This window comes from Dreissena polymorpha, chromosome 2 (assembly GCF_020536995.1).
Source record: "Dreissena polymorpha isolate Duluth1 chromosome 2, UMN_Dpol_1.0, whole genome shotgun sequence".
NCBI classification, from domain to species: domain Eukaryota; kingdom Metazoa; phylum Mollusca; class Bivalvia; order Myida; family Dreissenidae; genus Dreissena; species Dreissena polymorpha.
Window position 1 is genome coordinate 42,084,389 of NC_068356.1, and position 20,510 is coordinate 42,104,898.

General features: G+C 39.4%; 2 protein-coding genes across 8 annotated transcripts in view; both read right to left on the reverse strand.

Annotated features, from left to right (window-relative positions):
• The window catches only part of LOC127869684 (polycystin-1-like), a 37,296-nt gene extending 23,461 nt beyond the window's left edge, over nt 1–13,835 (reverse strand). Inside the window, exons 1-8 of the mRNA XM_052412342.1 lie at nt 9,853–13,835; nt 7,252–7,401; nt 6,249–6,877; nt 5,696–5,990; nt 4,439–5,357; nt 4,323–4,380; nt 2,577–2,826; nt 1,599–1,794 (exon numbers count right to left, since the gene is read on the reverse strand). Coding sequence (XP_052268302.1) covers nt 1,599–1,794; nt 2,577–2,826; nt 4,323–4,380; nt 4,439–5,357; nt 5,696–5,990; nt 6,249–6,877; nt 7,252–7,401; nt 9,853–13,686 — 6,331 coding nt within the window. The 5' untranslated portion in view covers nt 13,687–13,835. The remainder of the gene's footprint in view (nt 1–1,598; nt 1,795–2,576; nt 2,827–4,322; nt 4,381–4,438; nt 5,358–5,695; nt 5,991–6,248; nt 6,878–7,251; nt 7,402–9,852) is intronic.
• Nucleotides 13,836–13,858: 23 nt separating this feature from the next.
• Nucleotides 13,859–20,510, reverse strand: part of LOC127866766 (uncharacterized) — a 98,959-nt gene continuing 92,307 nt past the window's right edge. For all 7 annotated transcript variants that reach the window (XM_052407553.1, XM_052407554.1, XM_052407552.1 and 4 more), the window contains 6 exons: nt 19,611–19,808; nt 18,891–19,089; nt 17,925–18,130; nt 17,151–17,285; nt 16,609–16,743; nt 13,859–15,093 (listed from right to left, as the gene is read on the reverse strand). In XM_052407553.1, coding sequence (XP_052263513.1) covers nt 13,859–15,093; nt 16,609–16,743; nt 17,151–17,285; nt 17,925–18,130; nt 18,891–19,089; nt 19,611–19,808 — 2,108 coding nt within the window. The remainder of the gene's footprint in view (nt 15,094–16,608; nt 16,744–17,150; nt 17,286–17,924; nt 18,131–18,890; nt 19,090–19,610; nt 19,809–20,510) is intronic.

Here is a 20,510-nt window from a genome sequence, read left to right on the forward strand (position 1 = left end):
GAAAAGAAGCCAATGGAGGATTACCACTGATTAAAGCAACATCCTTTTAATCTCACACATCAAAAACAATACGAGCTTTAACTAGAGGTATGTAACTTAAAGTGTCTAATATCCCCACACCACTTTGTAAGCTATGTTTAAAGGGTAATAACTCTAGTTAATGTTTGAATCACTAGAGAGGACCCACAGAGAGACTCCAATAAATCCACTTTAAAACTTTGGCTGCAATGGTATAACAATGGTACTTGATTTAGTTTCTACTATAAATACAATAACACACCTGCAACAGCATGTTAAACCTTTCCCCCTCAGAAGCAAAGTGAAAATTGCTATATGTATCCAGCATAAAGCCAGAAGAACCTCTGGGTAACTTGCAGTCAGTTCAGGTTTTATGATTTTTGCTGTTCATCAGTATCTTAGGGTTGAGAATAAAGCCTTTAAAACATAATTTAAACAAGAGGGCCTGAAAGGCCCAAAGTCGCTCACCTGAGATAACAAGATATTATTGGGACAAATCTTCTGACCAAGTTTCACAAAAAAGCGGAAAATAAATGTGGCCTCTAGAGTGTTAACAAGATTTTACTATAGCCATAACAGGAAAAATGCCCCGCCCCCTGGCAGCCATGTTTTTTAACCAACCTGCATCATTTTTGGACTCTTCCAAGATATTATCGGGATGAATCTTCTGACCAAGTTTCATGGAGATCGGACAGTAAATGTTGCCTCTAGAGTGTTAACATGATTTTACTATACCCATGTAAGGAAAAATGCCCAGCCCCTTGGAAGCCATTTTTTTTTCCAGGAAACATAATTATTTTCGAACTCATCCAAGATATCATTGAGACCAATCTTCTAACCAAATTTCATGAAGATTGGACAATAAATGTGGCCTCTAGAGTGTTAACAACGTTTTTTACTATAGCCATATAAGGAAAAATGCCCCGCCCCTGGTGGCCATGTTTTTAAAGCAACCAAAACCATTTTCGAACTCATCTAAGATATCATTAGGACAAATCTTCTGACCAAGTTTCCATGATGATCGGAAAATAAATGTGACCTCTAGAGTGTTAACAAGGTTTTACTATAGCCATATTAGGAAAATAGCCCCGCCCCCGTGGCAGCCATGTTTTTCAACCAACCGGCATCATTTTTTAACTCTTCCAAGATATTATTAGGATGAATCTTCTGACCAAGTTTTATGAAGATCAGACAATAACTGTGGTCTCTAGAGTGTTAACAAGATTTTACTATAGCCATATATAGCCATATAAGGAAAAATGCCCCGCCCCTTAGCAGCCATGTTTTTCAAGCAAATATAACCATTTTTCAAACTCATCCAAGATATCATTGAATCTAATCTTCTGACCAAATTTCATGATGATTGGGCAATAAATTTGGCCTCTAGAGAGTTAACAAGGCAAATGTTGACGCCGCACAACGGACAACGGACAAAAAGAAACCACAAAAGCTCACCATGAGCACAACGTGCTCAGGTGAGCTAAAAAGGTCTGCAATTTAATTAGATTTTCTAAGGGCACTACAAACAGGTCAACATGCATATCTGAGCAGTAGTGGGTTAAACATGTAATAATACCAACCTGCTCCAGGCAATCTTCCGGTAACTATGGTGACCTCATATTTGAAGGAGCCATCTTTGCCGCACAGTGGGATCAGCGAGATTCTGTTCACATCAATGCGGTCCATTCGTCGACAGGCTATCAGCAGCACAATATACAGGAAGGCAAGCACGCTGCATGTGATGATGGCCACTGGATTGTTGGCAAGGTCCAGTCGCTGAACAAATCATCAGAGTTTAAATAAATGAACCTGACTCTGAGAAAACTGGGCTTCTTGCATGTGCGTAAAGTGTTGTCCCAGATTAGCCTGCGCAGTCCCCACAGGCTTATCAGGGATGACACTCCTCCTAGACTGGAATTTCGTTTAGGGATGACACTCCTAGACTGGAATTTTGTTTAGGGATGACACTCCTAGACTGGAATTTTGTTTAGGGATGACACTCCTAGACTGGAATTTTGTTTAGGGATGACACTCCTAGACTGGAATTTTGTTTAGGGATGACACTCCTAGACTGGAATTTTGTTTAGGGATGACACTCCTAGACTGGAATTTTGTTTCGGGATGACACTCCTCCTAGACTGGAATTTTGTTTAGGGATGACACTCCTCCTAGACTGGAATTTTGTTTAGGAGACTTCCTGTACACAAAATATCTGCACAAAAGCTGCATCAGCTTATCTTGGATAACACTGCATTAAGCCCAGTTTTCCCATAACACTGCATTAAGCCCAGTTTTCCCAGATCGTGTCTCAAATAATTGGCATTAAAACTGGTGCAAAATCATACTTGTTTATTACACCTTCCATTAAAATACCATATAAAAGTAGCTAATCTTCAGTTAAAAACATTATTTTTATTGCTAGAAAGGTTTGAAGATCTTTAGAGCATATCAGATTGTCATAAAACATAGTGGAAACCGCTAGAAAACTAAATTCAAAGCAGAAATAAATAATATCCCAAAAATTGTATTATTTTTATCATGTGATTAATTGAACTCACTGTCAGGTCAGTGAAGTCTATTTCATCAGGTGACAACAGGAATGTTCCACCAAATGAGGTCATGTGATTACACTTGCAGACCGTAACCTGGGCGACAGATTCTGCCTGTGGTGTGCACCCATCATCAGACCAAGCAGTGGAGGTCTCATCAAAATAGAGGCAGCGTGAGAAATAGGTGCCAACAGACACCTCCACGTTCTGGTTAGCAGATACCACCACCTTGAATACATCATTGGAGGTATCCATTTCACTGGAAAAAAAGCACAAATTTATTTTGTATAAAATATGTAAAGTATTCAAGTTTTAATGTTTGTTTTGTTGTTAAAAGGAAGTGTCTTCTTAGCGGAAATCTAGTTTTAGCCATAAGTGTCGTCCCTGATTAGCCTATGGGGACTGCACAGACTTATCTGGGACATCACGTAACCCACATGCATTAACCCTTTGCATGCTGGGAAATTTATTGTCTGCTAAAATGTCGTCTGCTAAATTTCTACATTTATCATTCTCTTCGATTTAAAAAAATATATACTATCAAAATAGCAAACAGTTTGGATCCAGATGAGACGCCACGTTCTGTGGCGTCTCATCTGGATCCAAACTGTTTGCAAAGGCCTTCAAAATTCGGTTCCCGCACTGAAAGAGGTAAGTCGAGTTTTCCCAATGGGAGGCTCATTTCTATGAGAGCACCAGTAGTGTTAAATAATTTGGTGTGCTAAATTGGTACAGTTTAAATAAAAAAATAAATAAAAAATAATAAAAAATAATAAAAAATAATAATAATAATAATAATAAATAATAATAATAAAAAATAAATACTCTTATTCTAAATATGCAAGTTGATAAATGTACATGAAGAATAATACATGTAAGCAGTCTATATCGTAACATGTTTATTGTTTAATGTTGCTGTAATTTAATTTTATTAGATATGACAGTGCAAACTTGATATTATGATCAACACTTTACACGCATGCATTAACTCTTTCAGTGCTGGAACCGAATTTTGAAGGCCTTTGCAAACAGTATGAATCCAGATGAGATGCCACAGAACGTGGCGTCTCATCAGGATCCAAACTGTTTGCTATTCTGATAGTGTTCTTAGAAAAATAATCGAAGAAAATGCTAGTTTTAGAAATTCTGCAGACGACATTTTAGCAGACGACAAATTTCCCAGCATGCAAAGGGTTAAGTCGAATTTTCCCAAAGGGAGGCTCATTTCTATGAGAGCACCAGTAGTGTATAATAATTTGGTGTGCTAAATTGTTACAGTTTAAATACTCTTATTCTCAATATGCAAGTTGATAAATGTACATGAAGCATAATACATGTAAGCAGTCTATCGTAAAATGTTTAATTGTTTAATGTTGCCGTAATTTAATTTTATTAGATATGACAGTGCAAACTTGATATTTTGATCAACACTTTACACGCATGCATTAACTCTTTCAGTGCTGGAACCGAATTTCGAAGGCCTTTGCAAACAGTTTGGATCCAGATGAGACGCCACAGAAAGTGGCGTCTCATCAGGATCCAAACTGTTTGCTATTCTGATAGTATTCTTTGAAAACAATCGAAGAAAATGCTATTTTTAGAAATTCAGCAGGAAACATTTTAGCAGACGACAAATTTCCCAGCATGCAAAGGGTTAAGTCCATTTTCCCAGAGCGAGGCTCATTTAAATACAAGAAAAGTTATTTTTACTTCATATTTGAATCAGAATCCTACCAACACCTTGTTTCTACTCACCTTGGTGGAATGTAGAACGTATATTCCCTGTGATCATGCTTTAGATCATCCATCATAGCTGCCCTGATTTTCAATGGCCTCACAAAGCTGTTTTCAGCCGATTCTTCAAATGAAACACCATTCTTCTTCAGCGTTGCAGTTAGTTCTCCTGACTGAGTCTGTGAAATTCACCCTGATCTGAACATGCAGAGATTCTCCAGATGCAGAAGGGAGGGTCAGTGTACTGGTCTGGTAGTTGGTGTTGCCCTTCAGTGGCTTACTGCTGGTTGAATAGCTCATGTTGCCCAGTGGATCATATCTGTTGGAGTACACTAGCCCTGAGCTATTGATAACGTAAGGGGTGCTATCCCGATCAAACAGGTACATGGTGATTGCTGAGGAATCGGGAAGGTTTGCCACCTTCACTGTGCTCCCATCAATGCTGTAGAATCCAATGGACAGTGTGTTTGTGTTAAGGTCTGAGGTGTCAAGTCCGAAATTGTACGGGTTTATTGTGCTGGCGGTGAACAGCTCAAAAATGGAAGATTGAGAGTATGACGTGTAAGCGACCACACTGGGTGGTACATCCAATTTGACCCCTGCAACCTGGAAGTCCTCCTGCAATTTGTTCACGGACACGTGCATCCCCATGGTTACCGAACCATCACTGAGCTTGATCTGTATTGGTTCCTCGTCAGCAAGAAGGGACCTCAATGGAACTATCATGAGCTGGTTGGTGTACTCCACGGTCTTTATTATCATGGATTTGATCTGTTCCTCCAGGTTTCCATACACCTTCACGGCAACGCCACTGCTGACCTCTAGCTGGTACTTCTTGAGGTCACCAAACATTGCGAGGGTGCCAATGTCACTGATGTTGGTCGTGGTGAGCTGCAGTGCCCTCTGGATGTTGGTGATGGTGTTGAGGAGCTTGTCAGGTTCGTAGTCTGTCTGGTCGTGGCCTTTCTTTACCATGGTCTCCATTGCTTTTGCCAAGGACTCTATTTCGCTGCTGACAATTTGCAGGATATTGGAAGAGAGCTCATTTGGAAAGGCCTGGTGAAAATAGTAAAATAAATAAATAGTTGAATTCTACAAAATAGCGCAAGTATGAGTACATGTATTTCACTTTTTAACTAAAACTGTCAAGAAAAGAAGCATGCACGAGCTACTTAGGAGGCGACACTTAGATAGGATGCAGGTTACATACAATCAATATTTTAAGTGCAAATAACATATTGCATGAACAATTTAGCAATGGTTGTATCATTTAAGGTATGCCAGATTTGAAGGATCATTTTTGATCTTGTGCTTAAAGAGCACAAAATTTCTTTAAACATTATTTCGCAAATTGAAGAATATTTTAAGAGAGACAATAAACAATTCAAGCATACCGCAAGATATTCAATAGCATTTGACATCTGCTGAACAGTGTAGATATTGCCCAGTGGGAGTCCACTCAGAGAATGTGCAACAACCTCCCTAAGAGCCATGCGTATCTCGTTTGAGCTGACCCCTTGCTGTGATTGGTCGTTGAGGAAGCTGAGAGCCGCAGTGCAGTATTGGACAAGAAGAACAGGATTGTTCTGGTTCACAATCGTTGGAAGCGTGCTGATCATGTGATCTCTAATGAAGTCCACATTGTTCGCTTGGTTTGCGGCTAGTGTCGGGTGAGCAAAACTTACAGTGCTACAAATAGAATTATTTTGATGATGGCAATACATTGAAATACCACAACATGGACAGCAGTTAAAGAGAATAATCTTCAACAAACATTTTATTATAATCTATGGTACATTAATTAAGATTTATAAATCAAGTTACACAGATGATATGATAAAAAAATAACACAAAAATATCATTTATTAAAGAGAAAAATTGCATAACATTATTTTTGGAAGAATCTTACATACCTATAATACAATACTGTTATATTAAGCCACTTACAAGGTATTTCCTGTTCCTTTTGACCCGTAGTCATTCAGTACATTCACCTGGATCGTGATAGCCTCAAAACTGGTGTTGGCAAATGGAGCCAGGTAGATCCAGTTGACAGACCGGGTGCCGTAGTAGGCAATATATTCCTCTGCCTTGCTCGTACTGATCACTTTCACCTGATAATATATTCCAGACATTGTGTCTAGATCTACATAATTCTGACAAGATATCATCAGTCGGTCCTTTAGAGGGATCACATTGGATGTCTTGGAAACTGTGCACAGACCTCCAGAAGGTATGGAACTGGGTGGCAGAACAAACTGGGCGTATCCAAACTTGGATCCCTCAGTGGCCTGTAGTTTGAAGGCATAGTTCTTTGAACCAGACAGCGCGTTAGCCTTAAGAACAAAATTCAGTTTGTTAGTACCCGTTGTGGTGGCCGTGCTATTAACACTGACTGGTGTGTTAGTGGACATGTCAGTAACAGTCCAACTGTAGGATGTTAGTGCAGTGCAGCCTGACAGGCACTTTCCTTCTATGGACACACTCTTGCTGGCTATCAGGGTATAATGTCCGTTTGCAATGCAGGACACACAGGTGGTCTCTACTCTGGGTATGGTACTCGAAGCAATGTGGATCTGGGATATAATTAGAAAAAGCATTAGGCAAAGGAAAAATTACTGATTTAAATTCAAACAAAGGCTACAAGAAGTGCATCTGATATTTTTTAATATGGGAAAAAAGTAGACTATTTCTGCAACTTAGATTAAAACAAATATAAAAAGAAGCAGTTACAAAACAAAACAGTTCTTTTAATATGCAAACATTTATTGCATTGATTGTCATCAAATACAAAAAAATTACTGGTGAAATACTTTTTTTCTTTCACAGCAAATGTATCACACGCATGAATGATGCCAATATTCTTAATATGAATGACATACAATATACATCGTTTATTAATTGAATATGACTTTATCTTCTATATAATTAATATCACTTGGACATATACCAGCTGTGACTTGCTGCTACTGATTCTGCCTGGAGCTGTCACAGTCAAGGTCACATTGTACTCATCTCCAGAGGTCAAGGTTAAGCTGGTCAAGGTCACCAAAGAAGACGTCACAGTATTGATCTTGGAACAAACACCTGTGTTGATTCCCTTAAAAATAAAATAAACTTCATTTTATAAAAGACATTAACAATTCTAAGAAAAGTAATATTGTTTGCTTAGTCCTGAACTTTTGCACATTTGAATTTAATAAATAACAGGCTAAAGATAAGCAAAAGGGCCATGATGGCCCTGAATCGCTCACCTGACTCATTAAGATCAGATGAAAACTATGACCTCTATTGTCTACACAATGTTTTTCTATGATTTGACCTAGTGACCTAGTTCCTGACTCTAGATGACCCAAATACAATCCCAATCCAGATTTCATCAAGATAAACAATCTGACCACAGTTCATAAATATTGGATGAAAACTGTGACCTCTATTGTCAACACAAGGTTTTTCTATTTATTTGACCTAGATTTTTACCCCAGATGACCCAAATACAATCCCACCCAGATTTCATCAAGAATTCTGACCAAATTTCATAAAGGTTGGATGAAAACTGTGATCTCTAATGTCTACACAAGGTTTTTCTATTATTTGACCTAGTGACCTAGTTTTTGACCCCAGATGACCCAAATAAAATCCCAACCCAGATTTCATCAAGATAAACATTCTGACCAAATTTCATAAAGATTGGATGAAAACTGTGACCTCTATTGTCTACAGAAGGTTGTTCTATTATTTGACCTAGTGACCTTGTTTTTGACCCCAGATGACCCAAATACAATCCCAAACCGGATTTCATCAAGATAAACATTTTGACCAAATTTCATCAAGATTGGATGCAAACTGTGACCTCTACTGTCTACACAAACAAATTGTTGACGGACGGACGCACGGACACACGCAGGCACGCACAACGGACGCCGGACATCACACGATCACATAAGCTCACCGTGTCACTTCATGACAGGTGACCTAAAAATATGTGTCGAAAATTAAACATGAACAGTTGTGGTTAAAATCCCATAGAAATAAGGGCTGTTTGTAAAACATGCATGCCCCCCTATATGGGCTATAAGTTGTAGTAGCAGCCATTGTGTGAATACGTTTTTTGTCACTGTGAATGGTGGTGGTGGTGGTGGTGGTATAGTAGTAGTAGTAGTAGTAGTAGTAGTAGTAGTAGTAGTAGTAGTAGTAGTAATAGTAGTTGTAGTAGTAGTAGTAGTAATAGTAGTAGTAGTAGTAGTAGTAGTAGTAGAAGTAGTAGTAGTAGTAGTAGTAGAAGTAGTAGTAGAAGTAGTAGTAGTAGTAGTAGTAGTAGTAGTAGTAGTAGTAGTAGTGGTAGTAGTAGTAGTAGTAGTAGTAGTAGTAGTGGTAAAAGTAGTAGTAGTAGTGGCAGTAGTAGTAGAAGTAGTAATAGTAGACGTGGTGGTGGGTGGTGGTGGTGGTGGTGGTGGTGGTAGTAGTACTAGTAGTAGTAGTACTAGTAGTAGTAGTAGTAGTAGTAGTAGTAGTAGTAGTAGTAGTAGTAGTAGTAGTAGTAGTAGTAGTAGTAGTGGTAGTAGTAGTAGAAGTAGTAGTAGTAGTAGTAGTAGTAGAAGTAGTAGTAGTAGTAGTAGTAGTAGTAGTAGTAGTAGTAGTAGTAGTAGTAGTAGTAGCAGTAGCAGTAGCAGTAGCAGCATTACAAGACCAATACTTAAGAATGATCAAATGGGAAAAGGTAACATAGCACCAGCAGTAAATATGGGGCTCATTTACAGGTCAGATTTGGAATCTCTGCTGTAAAATGAGATTTTGAATGAATTAAAGGGAGGCAAATCTGTAATAAAAAGAACATGCATAAACCGTAGTTGTTTCCCTTGTTTGAACCATGCTAAATCCTTACAAGTTTGGAAAGAATTGGATGAAAAATTTGGACTTTATTGCATAAACACCATTTTCTCAATTCAAGGGGAGGTAATTCTGTACTTCATGGACCAATAATGCTCATTTTTTGTAGGGTTCGTGTCCTCATTGATATAAAGACACTGTGCAAATTTGGAAAGGATCGGACAAAAAATGTGGAAGATTTTTGAAAGTTTTCACAAAATAGGCAAAAACGAATAAACATGCAAAGTTCAACGAGCTCCTGCGGCCATGTTTTTTGATGAATCAAATTTCTTTGAACAACTTTTTCAGGGAAGCCCTCAAAGGTCATCCCTGTGAAATTTTTTGAAAATCTGATGAGCGGTTTCTGACAAGAAGATTTTTTAAGGTTTTTACCATATATGGTCATGGCGGCCATCTTGGTTATGTGATCAAATTTTTTTTAACAATTCTTTTGTCCCATGACCTAGGGATGCTCCACATGAAATTTAGTTGAAATTGGCTCAATGGTTTAGTAGAAGAAGATGTTTACAAATTGTTTACGGACGGACGGACGGACGCCGGACGCTGAGTGATCACAATAGCTCACCTCGAGCTATCGCTCAGGTGAGCTAAAAACAGCAAAAGCTGAAGTTCAACACAAATATTAGTTTAATGTCCTATATAATACAACCCAGTTACTTACAGCAGTTTGTAGACATGACCATCTGTATCCCAGCACTGTGTTTGGTTCAAGGTCAGGGTCATATGAAAGCGTGCCATCAAGGGTAAGTTCTGAACCCTCCACTGTGCTCAACTCATCTCCCCCAGCTATGATGGTCACCAGATCAGTGGGCTCAATCGTCAGATTGAACTTAACTGTCTCAGTTACAGGGGTTTTCTGGTACTGGTGTCTGAACGTCACACAGTACGTGCCATAGCTGAGAGTCCGGACTGGCACTCGCAGTTCAGGAGTGTTGATGTGGACAGAACTGCTTAGGTTGAAAATATTCTTCAGTGGTGCTGAGCATGAGTTTGCCTGATAAATGACCCACTCATTTGCTGAGGTGTACTTGTTGCAGTCATTAGTTTCCACAGTAACAGCAAACTCAATCACTCTTGAGCGGAGAGTTGTGCGCTGGAGGCTTCCGTGTGGAGACACTTTTGGAACGGAACAAAGAAGGCCCTCCATTACAAAGGTGAAGTTTACTACATCCTGGCTGACTCCGTTGTCGACGACAACGGAGAGGTCGTAAGATCCAGCTGTTGTAAATGTAATTGTCAAGCTAGGATATTTTGTGTGCTCCGGACCTGGACCATGCGAAAACGTCCATGTGAAATTAGCCGGGTCTATGTAAACCCCTGAAACTGTGAACGTCACTGGGAAATTAAGGTAACTGTAATGCGACTTGGTTATTTGCAGATTACCAATTACTCCAAGATAGGTTACATAACAGTATAGCATCTTATCACTGACGTAATTCTCGGCGTTCAGGTTTACGCTGTAATTTCCCACGATATCATACTGGACTACCACTGAGGGACCAGTTGATACTGCGCCATCCTTGGTCCAACTGTAGGAGACCTCTGTACCCTGCGACTGTGAGGCAATCAGAGTGTATGCAGTGCCAAGCAGGACTGTGTGATTACAACCTTGCACTACCAGTCCCATTATCGGGTCCTGGATAACAATCAACTGCTGGCTGCTCTGGGTGCTAATCTTGTTTTCTGCATTCAGACTCACTATGTAATGGTCAGCAGAGGAGAATGTCTTTGCCAGCGTGCTCGAATTCTTTTCACTGGTTCCGTTGATTGTATAAAGAAAGCTTATGAAGCTTACAAAACTGATGTTGGGCAGGAAAGTAAGGCTTGTACCAGTCTTGGCTGCTATCCCACTTCCACCAGATATCTGACTTCCACCAATGACTTCCAGCTCAAAATAAGGCACATGAATCAATGAATAGATTTCAATGAATTTCGATTCTGAGCTGGCAAAGTTCTTCACTTCCAATGTAATGTTATACAAAGCTTGCTTTGAAAAGTTCACATTGTAAAACTGATGATCTCCAGTTCCAATTTTCGAACCATTCTCGTACAAGGTCCAATTATATGTGACATCAGTCCCCGCTGTGACAACCGCATTGAAAGTTTTTGAAGACCCGATTTCAACAGCATCGGGAAACGGCAGAGACACGTCAATGCTAACACCTGAGACACCAGTCTGAACATTCAGTCTGTAGGTGGCATTCTGTGGTATTGACACATAGTTGTACACTTCCAGTTGTATGATGTACATGCCCACTTGAGTTGGGGTGATGGTTATCACTGTGGTGTTGGTAGGATGTGTTGGAATGAGCTCCCCTGCAGGGGCTTGAGCATAATACCATCTGTATTTAGGATACTTCCCATCTGCGCAGCCACCTGTCAGTGTGATGGATGACCCCAGGGTTATGTTTCCATTTTCCCCAGCAGGGGCCGTGATGAAGGCTCCAGTTATTGACTTGATTGGCTCAATGTTGTACGATTTCTCAAAATTGGTAGGAGTCTGAGAGTTTTTTACTGATATTAACAGCCTGTAAGACTTTTCTGATGTGAAATTGTAAGTGTAAGATGGGGAAGTATCATTATTGGAGATGGCTACAAGAACACCGTTCTCCCGGACAATAAATAGGTAGGTGACTGAGCCAGGAGTGGCCTGGTTGGAGGTAGCTGTGAAGGTGTAAGGCTTGTTAATCCCGACAGTGTAGTTACTGGTGGTTGACAGCTGATTGCCATTTTCTGTTACATTTATATCTGTTATTGCGGTAATGACATAAAACCCAAGTGTTGCTGATGTCATGTTGTTCAGCAAATTGCTTGCTTTTACAGTGACAGATTTCCATCCTAGAGATGTGTAGGAATAAGATCCTTGGTTAGAAGTAGAAACTAATGGTGTTAATCCTGTGTCGAATGTCCATGAATATTCCAAAGACATGCCTGTCGGCTGAACAGCAACCTGGAACTTTCCTATCTTTGAAATATCTAGGTTTTTAATATTAGTTGTTGCAGGTACAAGGTTTGCTAACCAGTCATAACCACTAAAATCCAAAGTCACTGAAGTGATTGGATCTTCAACGTGAATTGTGACCGTTTTCTTCAATGATGACGTAACAGGGTTACTAACAGTGACGGTAATGTTGTATTGACCTGTTGCACCGTACCGGTGAGTTTTGGTGGCTCCTTGGGATGTATTTGTATCACCCATGTCCCAAGAGTACGTCACTTGAGAGCCTGTTGATATGGAAACCATGTAATTATTTGCAACATTTCGCTGAACATAGAAATTTCCTGCCTTGGTGATACATGATGTACAGGATATGGCCAGTCCACTTATCTCCTGAATCACTTGTACAACTTTGCTAACAGCCACTGTATTAATATTATTGTTCAGCGTAACATTTAAGTTGTAGTATCCCTCCCCTAAGAACTGAACCCCAATGCTGGAACCAGTTGCTGAGCCAGTAGTGGTGGCATTTGTTAACCACTGATAGTGCAGTGGACTTCCGGTCCTTACAGTAACAGTGACGTTTTTGGAAGCAGTACCTGATGGTGGTAAGGCTACTGGACTGGTTAATTGTATTTCAGGTGTTGATATTCTCTCTTCAAGGCACAGGTCAACAGACTGTTGTATAGACGCATTTTGAGGTGTGTATTTAGCAGTCACCTTGAGTGTAAAGTTGCCTGCAAAGGTATAGCCTTGATGTTGCGTGGATAGGGAATTGGAAATTACCACAGAGTTGCCGAAATCCCAATCATACAGGAGCCTGGTTTTGTCATAGTGTATCACTTCAACAGAAAGGGTATGACTGAGGTTTGTCTCATAGCAGCCACTTATTGCTGTCCCATTCAACTTCAAACTAACAATCAAAATCTCTGTCGGGCTCAAAATGTAAGCAGTCAGTGTTGTATGCTGGGAGCTCAATGCATTAGAGGCAGTCAACGTGATTAGATAGTTTCCTTTGTTTGCAAACGTGTGTGAAAAAGTACTCAATTTCTGAGTAACATTGAAAAGTGTGGATTCAAACTGGTACGTCAAGAAGTTTCCCCTGGAAGCATTTGCAGTAAAAGTGATAGGATCATTGGTCATTTTCGGTCCGTCATAGGTCAGGTTCAACCCTGCTATCTGCTCATGCACCTCCACAAACCGGGTCACAGAGACCGAACTGGGCCCATTGGTTGCCGTTACTGTAATACTATAATTCCCTATGGCTGTAAATGTATGTGAGACACTCCCACTAGAACTGTTATCAGCTGCTGAACCATCTCCAAAATTGAAAATGAAGAACACGTTTCCATAGTTACCAGGAGTTGAAGGTACACTTGAATTGAAGTTTACACTTCCTGAAGGGGCTATCTGAAAGGCACTCAGTGTGACCTCCACAGATGGAATGGCATTATAGACATCAACTGTTGTCTGGGATGTTATGCTTGTAAAGGGATCTTCCGTGTATGTTTTCACAGTCTGGCCAAGGGTCACAGTGATAAAAGTGACGTCTTTCATAAAAGTAGCTTTCGTTGTTGTTGTAGTGAACGTAGTACCAGTTACGTTGCTACTACTATCACCCAATTCCCAAATAGACTTGACTTGTGCTCCAACCACTGTGTCACATTCCAAGGTCAGATTTATTGGAATTCCCTTGACAGCAATATAAGGTGTGTTGAGATAAATGCAATTAATAAGATTTGCTCTCTTTTTGACATACACAGTAAGATTGGTAGTGTTGATAGGAGAGTATGTTCGTAACTGTTGCTTCAACAATGATCGTTGTCACTGTGTTAAATGTGTACTGTAGAGTAGAGTTTGTTGATGAAGCGAGTGATCCTCCGACCTTAAACGAATAACTGACACCAGTTCCATCAGTTATGGACGTCTGAAACACTGAAACCTCATTTACTGCAACTGCATTTAGTTCTAAACTGGAAGATGTCTTCACAAATGTAAAGCCCTGAATTCTCTTTTCCGTTTCAATTTCTAATGTCTTTATTACTGTTCCAAGGATATTTGAGAATGTTAAAGTCAAAGTCTGCTTCCCGGTTGTATTAATTGTGTGGGTATATACTGCAAAGGGTTTTGCTGACCAGTAGACAGATGAATTACACAGACTGCCAGTTTCAGCAGTTACAGCTGTTGTGCATGTACCCGTCAAATTTACTGTCTTGGTTGAATCAAACGACCAAACAGAGGAGACATCTGTCCCTCTCTGGACGCGGACTGTGAAATCGTAAGTCTTGTTCCATTCCGTGTTAATCTTACCAAGCGAGGTGTTTGACGCTCCAACGACACTGAGGCCAGGGTACACCCAGAATACATCACTCACACCTTCTGCTAAGGACACTTCAAGCGTCTTTGATTCGGTTTCCACAATTGATATTGAAAAATCATATTTGCCTATTGCCGACGAGAAAGCCAGGTTTTCAGGAAAGTATTCCCTGTGGTCTTCAGTAAAAACTGCTTGAAGGTAGCAGGTAAGTTCCTCGTTTGTTGTTGAAGTTGAATAGTTGCTATTTTTATCCAGCCATCCAAGGCCTGTTGCTTTGAAAACTGTTTGCTGGTCGCGACCTGACGCTTTGTTTTCGCATTTTATCATATTTTGTCCAGAGGGAAACTGGATTCCCACAACATCTAGTTCCTGTACGCTAATATCACCAGCAGGAATCGTAAAGATCTTTTCGCCAGATATCGCAACAGTAATCTGTGTCTGGCCGACAAGTTTGTATCTTGGGAAGCTTGCTACAGCAGAAGAGCAAAAAGCTGCAGCAGACGATACTGAATTGCAGGTGCACGTCTCGTTGAAGGGTTTACACATGTTTCCAAGGTAGCAGAAGTACTGGGAGGATGTGCAGCTGCTGCTTGGGCTACACGTGAAGGTGCTCGTAGAACAGGTGGAAAACTTTGTTGAAGCACAACCTGTAAACAAACACATAAAGAGTAACAAACCCACAATTAAAATCTGTTATTGTTAGTTAAAAAGGAAAACATATAATTATGCAATAAGAACAGAGATGTGTTTGTCAGAAACACAATGCCCCCTATTGTGCCACTTTGAAATAAAATTTCAATATATCATTTGGCAGGTTTACAAATTATCTCCCTTTTAAAGCTTATTACTTCCCCTTGGTTGTATTTTTTTACTTTTGACCTTAACGGATGACCTTGACCTTTCACCACTCAAAATGTGCCAAATATCAAGTTGCTATCTTTAATATTGCAAAAGTTATGGCCAATGTTAAAGTTTTCAGACGGACACACAAACTGAAAGACTGACAGACAGACTGACGGACAGTTCAACTGCTATATGCCACCCAACCCGGGGCATAAAAAGCAAGATACAAGTGAAACAAAAGCAATAAAGATACAGTTTTATAAAAAAAACATTAGCTGTTTCGCAGCAAATCCTGTGTGAGTTACAACAGTGATAACATAAACTTATGTATGGGTCTTCATGACAGTGTCATATCAATTAAAAAAAGACTATTGTCAAGCAATATATGTCCCCTACCGGCTCCACCATTGTCATATTTTATTTTTTGTTGTTGCCATAGCAACCAGAATTTTTGACGTAGGAACAAAACGAAATGACATGCATAATGTCCAATTGCCATCTATCCATGTTTCAAGTTTCATGAAAAAATATGAAGAACTTTTAAAGTTATCGCAGGATCCAGAAAAGTGTGACAGACTCACAGACAGACGCACAGAGTGCAAACCATAAGTCCCCTCCGGTAAAACTGGTAGAGGACAGTTAAAGACAAGGCTAATTAGAAATTTTAATACACCATTTGTTTCCAAAAAACCCAATAAAGTATGTTAATAAACAAAAGTTTTATATTGCAGAGTGATGACATAAATGTGTGGTGGTACCACTTATACATCAGGCACGTTCTGAGAAAGCAGGATTTTACGCATGAGCATAAAGTGTCATCACAGATTTAGCAATTCGCAGAAGCTAATCTGGGTACACACTTTTCACCTTCACTGGATTTTTGTTTAGAAATTCCATAAAAGTGGAAAGAGCCATCCCTGATAAGCCTGTGTTGTTTGCATGGGCTAATCTGGGACAACACTTTATTTACATGCTATAAGCCCTGTTTTCCTATAACAAGGTGCATATCTTATAAGGACAAGAGCTGTGTTTGTGAAACACAATGCCCCATACTGTGCCGCTTTGAAGCCATATATTTGACCTTTGACCTTGAAAGATCACCTTGACCTTACACCACTCAAAATGTGCAGCTCCATGAGATGCACATGCATGCCAAATATCAAGTTGCTATCTTTCATATTGCAATAGTTATGAGCAAGGTTAAAGTTTTGTGACAGACACACAGACACACACATACAATGACAGAAGGGCCAAAAACAATATACCCATGATCATTCAATCCGGGGGCATAAAAAGGCAGCATGTGTCATTAAACTGACCTGGGGGGTACAGGGTTCCAGACAAGCAGGAGGGACGGAAGACTTGAAGGGAAATATCGTGACTCCCTGACGATGTGATATTAATCGAATGGAAGATCCATGATCGCACCTTGCCAGGCTTGCTGAATATCATGCCTGTGAACAAGGTAAAGAGTGTGATGATATTTACAACAAGTCAATAGATTAAATTATACATGAAAAAAGATTATAAATGCCTGGTTCTGATGATGATGATTATGATAACAATGATAAAAGTATAATTTTGACAACTTTAATTTATTAATTCCATTAAACATAGTGCTCTCATAAAATGCATCTAGCACATTAATCTATATGATACAGCACAGAAGCCAAAATTAGGCATTTAAAGAACTTATATCTTCTTTTTTTTAATTGACCAGTGTTGATGTACTTTACTTGAAACTATGTTCAAAGTCATATCAAAAACAATCCTTTCTTTATTAAGTTTCCGCTGGTATTTAAACAACAACTGTACTCAACTTTTGTTTTTCAAGAAAACATTACGTTTTTGTAAAACTCACCTGGAAAGAGATAATTTTCTGTTGCAGATGCGGTTTGTGGGAAGTTGTCATGGGAGACAATCTGCTCAAAGTTTGTCCCCGGTGCCATGTCAAGGTCTTGAGCTCCTGTTGTGTAGGTGGCCACAGTAATACGATCTGCAATATAGGCAAAATGTTGTTAAGGAAGATCGGGTATTTAAAAATATTGAAAACTTAACAACGGAAAACTGATTAAATGAACAAAATTATCTATATGAACTTTTAAAATGCTTGATTCAATTCCACTTAATAATTTTTGTTCATGATAAAGCATCATAACTATTCACAATAACAAAAACACCTTTAAGGACCTTTACCAACCCTCTGAAAGATAGAAAATCAAATCCTAACAGTGTTGAAATATTGTTTTAGTTTTACCTCCCTATATGAGCCGCTCTGTATAAAAACGGGGCTTAACTCTTTCAGTGCTGGAACCGAATTTTGAAGGCCTTTGCAAACAGTTTGGATCCAGATGAGACGCCACAGAACGTGGCGTCTTATCAGGATCCAAACTGTTTGCTATTCTGAAAGTATTCTTTGAAAAAAATCAAAGAAAATGCTAATTTTAGAAATTCAGCAGACTACATTTTAGCAGATGACAAAATTCCCAGCATGCAAAGGGTTAATACAGGATAATCAGCTAGGATATTTCTTTTTAGGTGGATTTTTTTCCCTGATTATAGCCTGTGCAGACTGTGCAGGCTAATCTGGGACGACACATGAACACTTGACTAAGACCTGCCAAAAGTCTCCTACCCATGTTTTGTGAGTATTGGCAGACAAAGTTGTAACTCATCGAGCATCGATCTGACGACCAAGTCTTGGAGCTGGTTGTGAAGAAGCAGTCCTGGTTGTTACTGGTTACCGTTGTGAACGAGGCAGTTGCCAGGTCAAACGAGGTGTCGTCTGCCCACAGGTAGTAACCCTCCACCCCTCGGTCACTCAGGCCAAACCACGCCTTGCTGCCAACATAAGTAAAGAGTTCCTATAACACAAGTACCAGTATGTTAAAATGCCAGGGTATTTTTATGCTGCTCGTTGGAATTGTTGCCTGACATTTCATAACTTCTTATGGAAATCTATGCAAAAAACAACAACAGTCTGAGGTGCAGAGTAACAGATGTAGTGCATGGCATTCCCCACTTGATGAAAGTAATGTTCCAATGAAATATAAGATGGTAGCTTTTACAGTCTTGCTCCATATAAACAAAAGGCTTTAATAAAAACTCCTTGACCTCATAGAGCTAAAATAAAAGCAGTTTACCAATGACAAATAGATCAACTGATAATAGCAAACCAATGTACCAGCACCTTTGGCAAGGCAGTCTTCAAAGATAGCAAATAGACAATGAGCCTACATCCAAGGAAACTCATGTGATCATGACAGATTAGTATTACTGTGTAATGTTTTTACTTTATTTTGAAATTTATCTCTTTAAATTCATGTAACCTTATCAACTAGAAATGTCTTAAACACTGATATTCCTACAAAGCATCTTTGAATGAGGACATATCCACTATATATTTTAAAAAATACAAAAAGACAATGGACCATAATTCTGGTTGATGATATTTTTTGAAACATTCAAATATATATTACATGAGTAAGCTGTGAAAGCTTGAGTAAAATCCGCCAAACAATTAGAGGAATAAAAAACACAAAATATTGAGAATATACCAGCATATTTAAAAAAAAATTACACAGACTGCCGAATAACATACCTCAAGCTTGAGTTGGTCAGCAAGCCTGTGACCAACGTGTGGGTACTGGCGTCTGAAATGTTCGCCAGGCATCCCTTGTATGTGGACTCGCAGTACATCTGGGCGTCACTCCAGTTTTTCTGCATACCCGTACCCACTGGTATCACATAGCAGTACTTGTTGGTGTGATATGTGCCCCCTTTTGGGCAGTCCAATGTGTCTGGAAAGTAGAAATAAGGAGACTCAGTCTGGGAAAACTGGGCTACATGCATGTGCATAGAGTCGTCCTTGATTGGCCTTTGCACTCTGCAGGACAGCACAGGCTAATCTGAGTTGACACTTTTCGCACATACATTAAACCCAGTTTTTTCAGAACAAGGCTAAAATCATTAATATACCGGTACCAGGCTTTCATCCAAATGCAGAAATTTCTTCGACAAAGTTCTGGTTATAGCTCACAGAGCAAATCATTTTCTTTTTTTTCAACCTTCTTTTATCTTAAAGATAAATCAATGTAATTATTTGAATGAAATGTGTTTATCCTTAATATAAATCTCTCCCATTACATGTCTTAATTTAGTTTTTTACAGCGCTGCAGGTCTTTTTTTTATAGTTTTCATTCCATCACTTTGAAAAAAAATGCATTTGGCTATTTTTGAAAAAATCTAGCTTATTTTATTACATAGGAATTAACAAACTTTCCACATGTTACGTGTACATTCTTCTTGCTGTTAAGTATACCTTTGATACAGGCATAGGCGGCGGTTGTTGTGCAACTGTTGCTGGTCAGTTTCTGAGAGCTCCCCTGGAGGACGACACAGTTCCCGTTGGTGGTGCTAGTAAGGTCACTGTCTGAGAATGAGGTCTTAGAGCCGTCCTGCTTCCACTGCCATACCCCACCCACCTTCTGTGCTCCGAGCAGGAAGGTGGACGTTGAAGCTGACGCAAGAAAGAAATCTATGTTGAGGAAGGATTTCATTTCTTTTTCGCTTTTGTGACAGTGAAAATATTTACAAAACAAAAGTTTTTTTTAATATTACGTGAATCATTAATATTAACAAAAGGCTATGGATAATTGTTTTTAAAGTGTTCTTCAAGGTTTTCACTATGTAACACATGAACAAAAATATCTGATCACGAATACACTTCATTAAAAACTTATTGCATAGCACTTCCTGTGCTTAAAGACACATACATTTATGACCAAACATAACTAGCATACAGGTACAAATTATAGTAGAATGCATCTCTTATACCCCAGGCAAAATTTAAATTTAATTTAAAATTCATCTAATCAAAGCTCTGTGAAAATGGGGCTGACTACATGTGTGTAAAGTGTGGGGCTGACTACATGTGTGTAAAGTGTGGTCCTACATGTGTGTAAAGTGTGGTCCTACATGTGTGTAAAGTGTGGGGCTGACTACATGTGTGTAAAGTGTGGTCCTACATGTGTGTAAAGTGTGGTCCTACATGTGTGTAAAGTGTGGGGCTGACTACATGTGTGTAAAGTGTGGGGCTGACTACATGTGTGTAAAGTGTGGTCCTACATGTGTGCAAAGTGTGGTCCTACATGTGTGTAAAGTTTGGGGCTGACTACATGTGTGTAAAGTGTGGGGCTGACTACATGTGTGTAAAGTGTGG